Consider the following 13,165-nt stretch of genomic DNA (forward strand, 5'->3'; position numbering starts at 1 on the left):
TCTTTGGTATAAAATATACAAAGATTATTGTACGAAAGATTTGTTGCGAAGGTTAAAGATGTGTTCGGTGTTAACCCTTTAAATATTAGGAAACCAAATTCATAGATGTCTGGGACCAAATTTGGTCTCCTAAAATTAACGGGTTGAAATTAAACTATGTAACATTTTGTGATAGATTCATTCTGTTGCCGGGATAAAACTATTGTGAATAAATTTTGACAATTTTTTATATATCACACAAGTAATTAATCATAACAGACACAGCAAGCATTACTTAATTAATCGCGGCACGAAAGGATTAAGTTGTTTTGATTAGCTCATTAAAGATATGTAGGTATATTTGGGGGAACTGTAGATGCGCATATGAAATGGGATACACACGTTAGCAACATCTGCAAACGCCTACGAGCTATTTCGGGGCGAATTTACAAAATTACATATTTTATGCCGAGAAGTACGTTAAAACTAATCTATTTCTCACTAGCAGCATCTACAATCAGATACGGAATAACGTCCTGGGGAAACTCCTGAAAGACAAATATAGGTTACATCCAATCAATTCAAAACTCCTTGATTAAGCTTTTGGTAAACAAACGTATTTATGCACAAAGAAGAGATATAAAATTATTATATGAGTCAGTTAACGTATTATCTGGTCGAGGAATATTATGGTTTAAAATTATATGTCAAAACATACGTCAGATTCAATATACAAAGAAAAAATAGATCATGCATATGACACAAGATTCAATAGAAATGAAGGTATGTCCATTCCGAAAATTATAAATAAATACGGACAACGGACTTTCTCTTATCTTGTGCCTACCATATATAATAAGATTCCAATGGACATAAAAATTCAATTTTATAGCTTTTTTATACTGATATTGTAAAGTAAGACTTAAACCATCTAAAAAGATCACCGTGAATACCTATTCGATCAAGCTTCTCTAGTAGAATAGAATGGTTAACTTTATCAAATGCCTTTTGAAAATCTGTGTAAATGGCATCTACTTGAGTTCTTTCATTAAAAGCATTACAAACATAATCACAAAAGTCAAGAAGATTTGAATTTGTAGATCTGTTGGGAACAAACCCATGTTGATTATTGCATAATTGGGGTTTAAAGTGTGAAAATACAGAAATATAAATTATTGATTCAAAGACTTTCGCAAAACAAGATAAAATGCTGATTGGTCGGTAATTTTTCACAAAAGATTTATCACCCGATTTACGTATTGGAACAATATGTGCATTTTTCCACAAATCTGGGAAAGTTCCTGAATATAATGATTGATTATATATTAAAAGAAGTGGGTTAATCAACGCGCTGGAACAACATCTTACAAACAAGGGAGGTATTTTATCAGGTCCTGGGCCTTTGGACGTATCGATTTTTTCTAAGCAAGATTTAATGGTTTCTTTGCTAACATTGATTTTTCCAAGATTAAATTGGTTGTTTTGGGAAACTTTTGGCATGGCAGTATATAACAAGGGATTAGATTGAGTATAAACGCATGCGAAATAATTAGAGAAAAGATTGGCAATGTGTTGTCCATTATCCGCAGATATACAATCCAGGTGCATTAATTTAGGAATGCAATTGGTAGTACGCAACGATTTTGAGTATGCCCAGAAAGCTTTTACATTTACTTTTATGCCTTGTTCAACAGAATTTATATATGATAAATAGCATTCTTTTTGCATTTCTTTCGATCTTTTTCTTAGAATACAAAACTCAGCATAGTCTAGTGGGTTTTTATATTTATTGGCCCGCAGTCTTACTTTATTTTTCTCTTTGAGGAGCTCAATAAGAGACTGACTAAACCATTTGGGGTAGTGATGTCTTATTTGTTTTTTTTTCGGAATATGTTTATCAAGAATATCTCACAAAGTATCGTAGAATAATTGTACCTTATTGTTGATATTCGAGTTACTGAAAAGTGAGATCCAATTAACATATTTTGACAGATCTAGACGACAAGCTTCATAAGTTTGGGATCAAAGACTACCCCAAGGTCCTTGATGTATTTTACTTTTGACAATATATCATTTTTGATGCAATAATCGAATTTGATAGGAGAATAATTTTTGATGCAATAATCGAATTTGATAGAAAATTTAGGAGGGGTTTGTCGAAACCAATTCTATGTATTTTTCGTAGCAGTACGTCATGATATACTCGGTCGAACGCCTTGGCGAAATCCGTGTAGATCACATAAGTTTGATGTTGAACATCTAATCCTCTTGCTACTCTCTGTGAGAGTTCTAGAAGATTAGAGACGGTGGACTTATTTGATAGAAATCAGTGTTGGTTTCCCCAAAGAAACGGTTTAATTTGTTTGTTTAGCTTTTCGCAAATTATTGTTTCAAATATTTTTGGGAGTATTGACAGAACCGATACTGGTCTATAGTTCTGGACTTCCGTTTTTGTTCCAGATTTATGTATCGGGCTAACCTTGGTAAGTTTCCAGGATTGAGGAAAAGTGGAAGTTGAAATATGGAGGTTGAAGATAAAGCATATCGGGTTAAACAAATGTTCTTCCAACATGATAATGATATGAGGTGGGATTCCATCTGGCTCCGTGGCCTTGTTGGGCTTTTGTTCCCGAATACACGCTTTAACTTCCTCTGGCTTAATTTGTTCCAGAGATATTGAACCTGTGTTTCTAGGCACCTCAGTCCGGAGACTTTCTACATCTATGTGAGGGCTCATATGGTTGTATACCGACTGGAAATAGTCCGCGAATCTCTCTGAAACTTGTCGGGGACATTGGATTATTTTATCGACATTCATAAGTCCAATAGGAGTGCCCCTACCTGCTTTTTGTGATTTAATATATTGCCAGAAGTTTTTGGGGTCTTCTTCGATCCCATTTTCATTATCGGATAAATATTTGTTCTTTTTTACAGTCATCTCTTTTTTGAGATCGGATCTCCTTGCAGAAAATAATAAATAGTCTGATTTATTATTAGTAGCTTTGTACTTCCTGCGAAGAGATCCTTACATTAGATTTTTTCTATAATATTTTTATCGAACCAAACTGGGTAGCTAAAATTTGCTTTCGATAATTTTTTTAAAGGTACACATAATTCAAATATACTAAATAATACAGAGTAAAAATATTCCACAGCTTCGTTGACAGATTTCATGTTGTATAAATATCTCCAGTTGAAGTGTGAGAATATTTTTAGACACAGATTAATATTAACGTGTTTAAAATTAAATTAGTTAAGGTTCGAATATACGTGTCGTCCCATTTGATGGTGGTTTGCACGCATTCCACGCCTGCTGTATTGTGTCCTCGCCAGGGTGGCCGAGATAGCCAGTGTAGGATGGTGGTGATCTTCTCTAACCAGTGCTTCATCGCTGTACGTCACCTCACATATATTTAAATTACTTAGCACTAAATCAAGCATGTTTTTGTACTTTTTACAACTGTACTTTGTTGCGTTAGTCCATTAGAGTTTATAAAACATATGTGATCAAGTATGACATCTTCAGGTTTGTTATGCAAATTGAAATCTCCCATAATAATAACATTTTTGTTGGATAAAATAGGTTGGCCTTATTATTGAGATGTTCATAAAACTTCGTGAGGATATCTCTATCGTCTGTACAGTAGAAATATGCCACACATACCAGCGCAGTGAAATTTGTTTTTGTAATTTTGATCTTGTCTTGTCCTTAATCTAATGTTGTCTTTCCCGAAATGAGTTTTCTAAACTCACTGGGAATAATAAATTATAACTTTGTTATCATTTAGCAATGTAATCTTTTAATAAAAAATAAATAAATAAAATGTATTAAATTTGAATATGTGCTTTTTACGACAGTATCGGAATTTTAACAAAATTTAAATTTTGTTTGATTAAAACCATAAAATATACAAGGCGCGTATCAAGTGCTGTTTACCCACTACCACAGGGCAGTCCCGGCGAGAATCGGCGTGGCGAGCAGTTACAACTTAATGTCGTCTCTGCCAAACGTGTCGCCCTGATTTTAAACTCAAATTCTGCATAATACCGCTGTTTCTCTCGACACTATTAAACAAATGGTTTGTAACAGTTTCAACCTTACCGCATGTGGTCTCCATTGTAATTGTTTGATCATATAAACCGATGGATATTTTCAACAATTATTCATTACCTTCTCGTCATTGTAACTTTGTCACCAGGAGACGAAAGGTTCACCAGTACAGTTTCTACACCGCCTCTGTAAGGTTGTGCTCCGAGTGCAGTGCCATTCGCCGTAGAGTTTTTTTACATGCTGGCACAAAAAGGAGCATTGAGGACACCAAGACCAAGGAAGGACTATTATTATTCTGGTGAAATCCTCTTATAGATCCCTTTCTTTCCTCTTTCGCTATACAATATATCCGGTTATTTCCAAGAGCTATCGAAACAGTAATAATTGATAATGAAGGTAGAAAAAATAAAAGACAGAGTAATTAAAATCTAAATGATCATCAAGTTTTGTTAGCAAAATAAAAAATTTTATTATTTAAGGTTTTAAGTTAACGTTTCTCAAAGAATGCATGATTGTAAAAAGTCCAGTATAATTATTTTATATTTATCTGGGGTGGTCAAAAACTCAACGACAATTTCTGATAGTTAAGTTACAAAATGTGACCGCATTATTATAAGATAGTCCAAAAGTAAATGTGACCGCAATATTATGATATTATTATAAGATAGTCCAAAAATAAATTAGTTTTTTAGGGCGCCAGTTGGTTTAACCTTCCCGGTGCTGTGTAGTCAATACACATCTCAAAATAAGCGATTTAATATCGGAAAAATATGAAAATCATAGCTAATCGCTAGGGTTTATTATATTTCATATCAAACGTGATAATAATTGTAATTTAATTGCTGAAAACATAAAAAAACCATCGGCAGATGCTAAAAAAACGACGACGGTTTGCGGGCGACTGGCTAGCGGCTAGCGGCTGGCACAAACACAGCTGTGCGGTCGTAGGTATCGATAGTCTAAATTAAAATACAACTGCAGACGTGTGGATGTCTCATGTTCCCGCATAGCGAATTAAAGCGGAACATCAATAGCGTGTCATTTCCTCGCACACTCTTCGCGTTTAGTATCACACGGTTGATTGTATTGGTGTATTTGTTTCCGATTTTCAACAAAAATCTCTGATTTTTAATTGAATTTGAAAACTATGTAAAATATTATTTTTTAATTCAGGGCATAAATGTATAACGAAGGAATACCTAAAATTTGAACCCAGAATTTATTATATTTATAGAGTTAATAAAGTTATTAGAAGCGATGTGTAGTAAATACACACCACAGATAAGGAAAGGTTATACGTAAAAAACAAGTTATTATTTTAATAGTTTATATTTAAATAATTACTAAATATTTAAAAGCAATATTAAAAATAATGAAAACTAAATAATATGATAAGTTTTATTCACGTGTTGAAAGTCGTTGCGTCGACGTGATAAGCTAAGGTCACCTCGTGTATCACGTGTCTCGTTGCCCTGAATGATTGGAACTGATAAGCGAACCGAACGCAGCTGTCAGAGTAGTTGTGCTAAATGTGTGCAAAAGGTTTATCTCAACTGTCTGTCAGCATGCCGTTCTTCAAATATCCCTTTTGAGAAAATGCTTTTTTTGCAGTCGGAACATGAGATGGGCTTTTCTACACTTGAGTCAGCATGTGTCCTTTTAACTGCCCTTTCTGAGTGAATTAATAGGTACAGTCCTAACGAGCAAAAGAAAGTGGTAGTCACAATACTTTTTGTGACCAATGTCATTCTCTTTCACTTTTGAACGATGTAATAAGATGCTTGTGCTACACTTTGGAACTCCACGTCACATATTGACGCCCTCCTTAGTAAAGGAATTACAATCTCTTCTGTGAGTAAGCACGTGTCTCTTAAACTGTTTACTCCAACAGGTCGTAACAAGTAAAAGGTTTTTATCCACTATGATTCTGCATTTGGTTCATCAAATCTCCCTATTGAGAAAATAATTTTTGCAGTTGGAGTATGAAAAGGCTCTTCTCCGCTATGAGTAAGAGTGAGTTTAGTCAAATATTCCTCTTGAGAAAATGCATTTTTGCAGTCAGAACATGTTTGAACGCTTTCCTCCATTGTGAGTCAGCATGTGTTTCCTCAAATCTGTTTCATGACGCTGAATTGTTTTAACGCTTTTTTCCGCTCCAACCAATAAAGAGGCTACGATTCAAATTTTACTGGTTTCAATCTGCGCAGTGTTGCTTTGAGTTAAATCGCGCCCCCCCCGCGCCTGAGCCGTAACGAAAACGTAATTTTAACGACAGTTGACAAAAACAACGTACATTGAATAGAACCGATGTGTTAATTCGAATTTTAGCCGGAGTTATAATTAGGTCAATGTTACTCTATGCTAGGAGTTATAATTTGTTCAATATTATCCGATTGACTGTGAATTCCTCCACCATACGAGCGCTCACCAAAAGAACCATCTCATCGAACATCACCACTAACTCTTCCGTAAGTCACATATGCGAATACCTATCCTTTTGGTTCAGCGAACTTAGCGTTAATTCACATAGGCACATACCTGCCTAGATTATCACAATTATAATCTAACCCATGTGTTGATAGTCAACGCGATTATCGCTGGATTATCTTATGAGATCAATATATACAGTCGGAACAAGGTTTTTTTCCGCTGTGAGTCAGCATGTGTCTCTTCACAAGCCAGCTTCGAGAACATGAATGGGTACAGTTGGAACAAGCAAAAGATTTTTTAAATAGCCTCCGAAGGTTAAAAGATTCCCCACCCCTGTAAGGTAAATAACTTTTGGAAGTGTTAAGTAGTACATTTTTCTTCCATAATACGCTATACAGTAGATAACCTGCCGAATTGATAAATGCTGCATTTTGACTCGTAAGGTGGTAGAAAGATTAGATGACCAATGTGACCCTCTCATAAATTTACAAGAAGCTTGTGCTACATATTGGCGCTCAACGTGACATTTTGACGCCCTCCGTAGTAAAAGTATTGCAATATCCACTATGAGACAGCATGTGTTTCTGCAACTGTGCTTTCTGAGAGCATGAATATGTACAGTGATAACAAGAGAAAGGTTTATTTCCATTGTGAATCATCATATGACTCTTCAAATTTTCCTTTCGAGAACATGAATATGTACATTCAACGCAAGCAAAAGGTTTTTCTCCACTGTGAGTCAGCATGTGCGACTTCAAACTTTGCTTTCTAATACTTGAATATGTACAGTAAACGCAAGCAAAAGGTTTTTCTCCACTGTGAGTCAGCATGTGGCTCTTCAAACGTTGCTTTTCAGAACATGAATATGTACAGTAAACGCAAGCAAAAGGTTTTTCTCCACTGTGAGTCATCATGTGACTCTTCAAATGTCCCTTTTGAGAACATGAAAACGTACAGTCATTACAAGCAAATGGTTTTTCTCCACTGTGAGACAGCATGTGTCTATTCAAATCTGCCTTTCGTAAACATGCATACGGACAGTCGTAACAAGCAAAAGGTTTTTCTCCACTGTGAGTCATCATGTGACTCTTCAAATGTCCCTTTTGAGAGCATGAAAACGTACAGTCATTACAAGCAAATGGTTTTTCTCCACTGTGAGACAGCATGTGTCTATTCAAATCTGCCTTTCGTAAACATGCATACGGACAGTCGCAACAAGCAAAAGGTTTTTCTCCACTGTGAGTCATCATGTGGCTCTTCAAAGAACGCTTTTCAGCAAACGTTTTTTCGCAGTCTGAACATGAAAGAGGTTTTTCTCCAGTATGTTTGAGCAAGTGTTGGTCTAATCTAGTCTTATTAGAGCAGGAGAAAAAACAATAGGTACAAGTAAACCTCGTTTTCCCAGGATCCGTCTTCTGGTTCGATGGGTCTGAAAAGAATGAGAATAAAGCAGAATACATGTTAAGTAAAATAATTCAAAACAGAAATTGTGAATTGACAAAGGAAAAGAGATTTTACCTGCTATTCGGTTTATTCTTTCAGAGTGATCTAAACATTCTGTTTTGACATCTGGCAGGTCTATGTCTATTTCCGTATAAGGAATTTCCCCTCCGTCTCCTTCTCTAGGTCCTGGTTCCACCATGATGGAAACAGTCTCCCCATTAATTCTATCTGCAATAAATATTCAGTTTACAGAAAATTAACATTATGTAAATTTTAGTAATAAGAAGGACTCCAGATGAACATTGTATTGGATGACAACCATTTCTAAACATTTCTGTCAACGATATTTTCATGTGTTGGTATTTCCGATACTATCCGCGGGGCTTAAAGAAACGTTAGACCCATTTAATTGAAGCATATAAGGTTTGCACTATTCCATTAGTTGGTCTCCCCGATAATATACGCGGGGCTAACAGAAACGTTAGTACAATTTCATTCAAGCATATTAGGTAGGCATTATTTTGGCGAAACACTGGAAATAAAATCAAGGTATTGAAGCAAGTTTTTTTTATAGTAAAAAAAATACCTTTCCCAAATTTACCTATCCTATCCATACCAGATCTAACATAACCTTTTATATACAAAACTAACCCGACATAACCTAACCTAACCTAAACTATTCTAACCTAACCTAACCTAAAATAACCTTACCTAACCTTACCTTACCTTACCTAACCCATATAAAGTTGTGACCAATGTCATTCTTATAGTCGATTTAATAAGATGCTTGCGCTACATATTGCAGCTCAACTTCTGTGAGTAAGCACGTGCCTTTTAAACTGTCCCTTTTGAGACCATAAATATCTGCAGTCGCAACAAGCAAAAGAATTTTCTCAACTAATGAGTCATGAGTCAGCGTGTGGTTCATCAATTGTCCCTTTTGAGAAAATGTTTTTTTGCAGTCGTAACATGAAAAAGGCTACTCTCCACTGTGATTCAGCACGTGTTTAGTCAAATATTCCTTTTTAGAAAATGCTTTTTTGAAGTCGGAACATAAGATAAGCTTTTCTCCATTGTGAGTCAGCGTGTGTTTCCTCAAATCTCTCTTTTGAGAACATCAATATGTACAGTCGTAACAAGAAAAACTTTTTCACCACTGTGAGTCAAAATGTGTCTCTTCAAAAGCCAGCACCAAAAACATGAATGGGTACAATTGGAACAAAAAAATGTTTTTCTCGTTATTCATTATTTTACAATGCACAATTTTTTTATAACTTATCATCAAACAACCATGTTAATTATTTGAACGTAAAATACGACCGACCTACTAACGCTTCTTCGAAGTTAGTCACACCCTGGGATTATTTATTTTTAATTAAATGATTGAGTCTCATGCTATATTTTTATACAATAAATTAAATTTCTATAATATGAATCTTTTATTTGAGATAATACTCCTTTTATTCGTACACTTATTAGCAAATAACTTTTATCGTTGCATTTTACGCACAACGTGGTTTTGTTTGTCATCATTTAAAATATTGCATGATAGTGTTAAATTGCTCTTTAATGTTACATTTGGCTAATATACATACTATTTAAATGTAACAATCGTGAATTTAAAAAATAAGTTAATTTTACCTGCTGTCCGGGTAATTCTTTCATAGTGCTCTAAGCATTCTTCTTTAACATCTGGCAGGTCTATGTCCATATCCGTATAAGGAATCCCATCTACATCTTCTTGGTGTTCTGGTTCTGACGTAATGGGAACACTCTCCACATTAATTCTAGCTGTAATAGTAAAAAGCAATATATTCGATTTATGGAAAGTAAACATACCCCAGATGCCCGCTTCTGGGATATATATTTGTTGACTCCTTTAAACATGAGCTCATAAATTTTATAGTCAATGGAATAATTATTATCTCCTAAATCGAGTACATACATCCTATGTCTGAGTAGATTATTGTATTTGTTGTTCCTATTCGTATATTAACTGATTTTTTATTGTTCTCGTGTAAATGACACCGTCTCCAAAAGCACAGAAAAAATAAATGAAATACATTTTATTGGTGCTTTACAAATCAAATGCATGTAAGTAAGACGAATGAATTATTTTCGTCATAAATTACCTTTAGGAATCGAAACTTTTAGCGAGCATTGGAGTTAAAAAGCTTTTAACGGTTGTCATTTTCCTGTAAGGTTAATATTTAACGGAATTTAAATAATCAACAAGAGATCACTTCGTTAATATGCGTTTGTCCTGGCTGCGTTACATACACTGATGAACAGGAACTCTGAATATCTTAATTTGGCAACCTAAAACATTTTAAAATAACGTATGCAATATACTAACTACCTGTCGGAGTACTTTGGGCATAATGAAAACCTTCCTGATTTACATCCGGGAGGTCAATAACTATAACCGTATGCAGCATTTCACCTGCTTCTTCTTCCTGGGAACTTGATTCCGTCTTGATTGAAACACTCTCTGGGTTGGGAAGATCCATGGCACTGTCGTGCTAGCGCCTTGCTATGTGATTGTTACTTGTCGAAGACCACAAAATGGACCTGAAATTAAACTGACTTGTGTGAATTGAGTATTTGATTTGTAAGTACATCTCTATCCACGATTGGCAACTTTATATATTTGGGTGTTTTTTTTTAATCAAATCTAAAACAGAAATCGCAAATAAACAAACTAAATCTAAATGAAGATATTTTACGGACTACTAATTGCAATCGAGTATCGTGTTCATTGTGCAACAAACTCCCGGAGTTGCTCAGGGACTAATAAATGGTTATATTATAGGATATCGCCAGCGTTAGCAATGCAAGTGAATTTGACTTATGCTGCTATTTGATATATCGTCTAAGCGTACAGAACATTGAAAAGATAAAATATATACATAGCACGTCAGATCTATGAAGTTCTGAGTAAATTATTGTAGTTTAGACGTCACATTAAGTATCTACGTGCTCTGGTAAGCACGAACAGAAATTTCCCAAGACATTATTTTAAGTGCCAAGCTTAATCTCTAACAAAATACAAAATAAACAAAATATTCTAAGGTAAAATGATAGATAGGTACTTCATTCCCATAAAATTTACAAGATAAAAAAAGTGAGACTTTTTTTTTCGATTTTTTTTTTCTTAATTTTTCTTAACTTGACCGCACGGAACTAAGAATCGATAAACGTTAGATGTAATTTTAACCACTAGTTTGATGCCAACTTTCTAGGTGGGCGGCTCCATAGTGCGACGGCGGGATACCACCCCGATTATCGAGGGTTGAGTTTTCCGCAAAAAAAAATCCTAATAAGTTGAAGGATTCCTTATTCTTATTAAAGTAACGCTTTCTTACTCTAACCACCCGTATTATCGTATATTTGATCCGTCAATCTACTGTTTAACATTTTATTTGGCATTATTTCAATGAATATCTACGAAATATAAAGTTAGGTTGACGTCACGATGACAGTTCAAACATCCATCGGATAGCCAGGGCTGAAGTTAGCAAATGAATTCTCTAACTTATTGTACTTATTGGGTTAGTTGAGCTAGAACCACGAAAGGGTGTAAAAAGTTTGCGGAAGTCCAAATTATAGCTCATCGGTCACTTAGTTTGCTTTGGAACAACATGCACTGATTAAACTATGCGAACTGCGTGATTTACTAGCGTGGTGAAGCAGTTAGAGCCATATTATGAAGATTAAAAAGAAACGGGACGACATGTTTCAAAGAGACGAAAATACGCCTCATAAAAAGTTAGATTACAATATGGAGTCGTGACTAAGAAAGAGTAAAAAATATTGATTTATAGAAGGTGCTTACTGACCGCAATGTTACACGGCAAGTTTTTATTTCAGGAACACGTGTGAACACCTAAGATATTAATCTTGATTAAATTTCCAACAAAATCAGGTTCTTTAACTAAATTCTTTTCTGACAGCTAGGCCATAGATTTTCATAAACACAGATGGTAGTTTACGACTTTCTTCTTACGGTAGGTACTGGATCGACAAATAACATTATATTTTTGATGTTTCAAAGCTGCCAATCGATTTCACTATCGATTCATTTCACCAGTTATTAATAATAAAAAAAAAACTTCAATTTATGAGTATTGTCTCGTCTGACGTAAGACCTTTGATCGCGTTTCTGTAATGGAAAAACTAATATAATTGCATTCAATGGGCAAAAGCTTGTTATTTCTCTACTCAAGGGAGTTTAATATTAATACTATGCATGTAAAAGAAAAGGAGGAACGAGAAAAAAAAAGTAACTTAGTTATAAATAATACTATTAAAAAATTATTTAAAAATGTATACAATTAAGGGTTAGTCTTAATCTAGGCTTAATACTAGTCTTAAATTGTAATTCTTAAAATTAATTGTCCCTTTACTTAATCCTAAATTATTTTTCATTCAATGTCACATACAAAAATTGTTCAGGCCTTTCCCTTTACGATGATGCTGGATGCTTCACGTTCGCACATATCACTGATAACATAAGCGGCAACTTGGGCTGGTTCCGAAGGGCAGAATTAGTTCAGCCTGGGCCAAGGCTCCAAAGGGCGGAGTCGGCAGGCAGCAACTTCTGAGAGGGCACCTTCCTGGGCGGAAGAGCCTCGGCGACCGCTCAAAGGGGGGGTGCAGGAGGTTTTTCGGCGGAGGCGAGATGGTAACTCCTGAGAGGGCAGCTTCCTGGGCGGAAGAGCCTTGGAGACCCATTCAAGGGGGAGGGCAAGAGGTTTCTTAGCGGGCGAGGAACCTCCTGCTCCTGAGGCGAGAGGGTGACTGTTGGTTGCGGAATCAGTTCTTCAGCCACGCCATCCGGCGACAGTAGCACGTAGAAAAACTGTGGTGTGGTGCTGGAATTAAAGTGGTTTCGCTTTACACCACTCCGGTAAGTTGTTCGGGTCCATGGCGCTGGCATCGCCATTCTCACCGCTAGATTTATTATTATTTTAAATATTTTAAAATTACATTTGTACAATACGACCTTCAAACAATTGCAATATATCCTCGCCCTGGGCGAAGATTTTTATTGCCCTTGGGTCGCTAGCTTGACGTTTTCCCATTTCAGATTTACGACTTTATTAGGGTCTAGAGCTAAATCTGGGGACTAATGGGTGTAGTTCTAGGTTGGTGTAACGGACGTAGTTGACCACATTATTTAATTTCATAAAATCTGTTTTACATTTATAAAATGTGCCTTCCCCACGCCACTGGCGAAATCATCACTCCCCGCCACTGGCC

The 13,165-nt window shown here is 35.5% G+C and overlaps 1 protein-coding gene across 1 annotated transcript; it reads right to left on the minus strand.

Moving 5' to 3' along the window:
• Positions 1-470: 470 nt before the first annotated feature.
• Positions 471-11,856, minus strand: LOC149413883 (uncharacterized). The gene is made up of 6 exons (XM_089643906.1): positions 11,743-11,856; positions 10,347-10,474; positions 9,545-9,694; positions 7,979-8,131; positions 7,171-7,889; positions 471-527 (listed from the first exon to the last, which is right to left on the minus strand). Exons 2-6 carry the CDS (start codon positions 10,411-10,413, stop codon positions 471-473), a joined length of 1,146 nt encoding a protein of 381 aa, XP_089500032.1. The 5' UTR covers positions 10,414-10,474; positions 11,743-11,856.
• Positions 11,857-13,165: the final 1,309 nt, after the last annotated feature.

This window comes from Hesperophylax consimilis, chromosome 20 (assembly GCF_061612785.1).
Source record: "Hesperophylax consimilis isolate HC1 chromosome 20, BYU_Hcon_1.0, whole genome shotgun sequence".
In the NCBI taxonomy this organism is placed as follows: domain Eukaryota; kingdom Metazoa; phylum Arthropoda; class Insecta; order Trichoptera; family Limnephilidae; genus Hesperophylax; species Hesperophylax consimilis.

What these genes read in the sequence shown, in the direction of transcription:
- LOC149413883 (XM_089643906.1), bottom strand. Translation starts at nt 10,413, where the DNA reads ATGGATCTTCCCAACCCAGAGAGTGTTTCAATCAAGACGGAATCAAGT. An exon ending in TTCCCAGGAAGAAGAAGCAG is followed by an intron (nt 9,695 to 10,346) that starts GTGAAATGCTGC and finishes TTACTATTACAG; the next exon opens with CTAGAATTAATGTGGAGAGT. An exon ending in GAGAAAAACCTTTTGCTTGC is followed by an intron (nt 528 to 7,170) that starts GTTGAATGTACA and finishes TTTGTCTTTCAG; the next exon opens with GAGTTTCCCCAGGACGTTAT.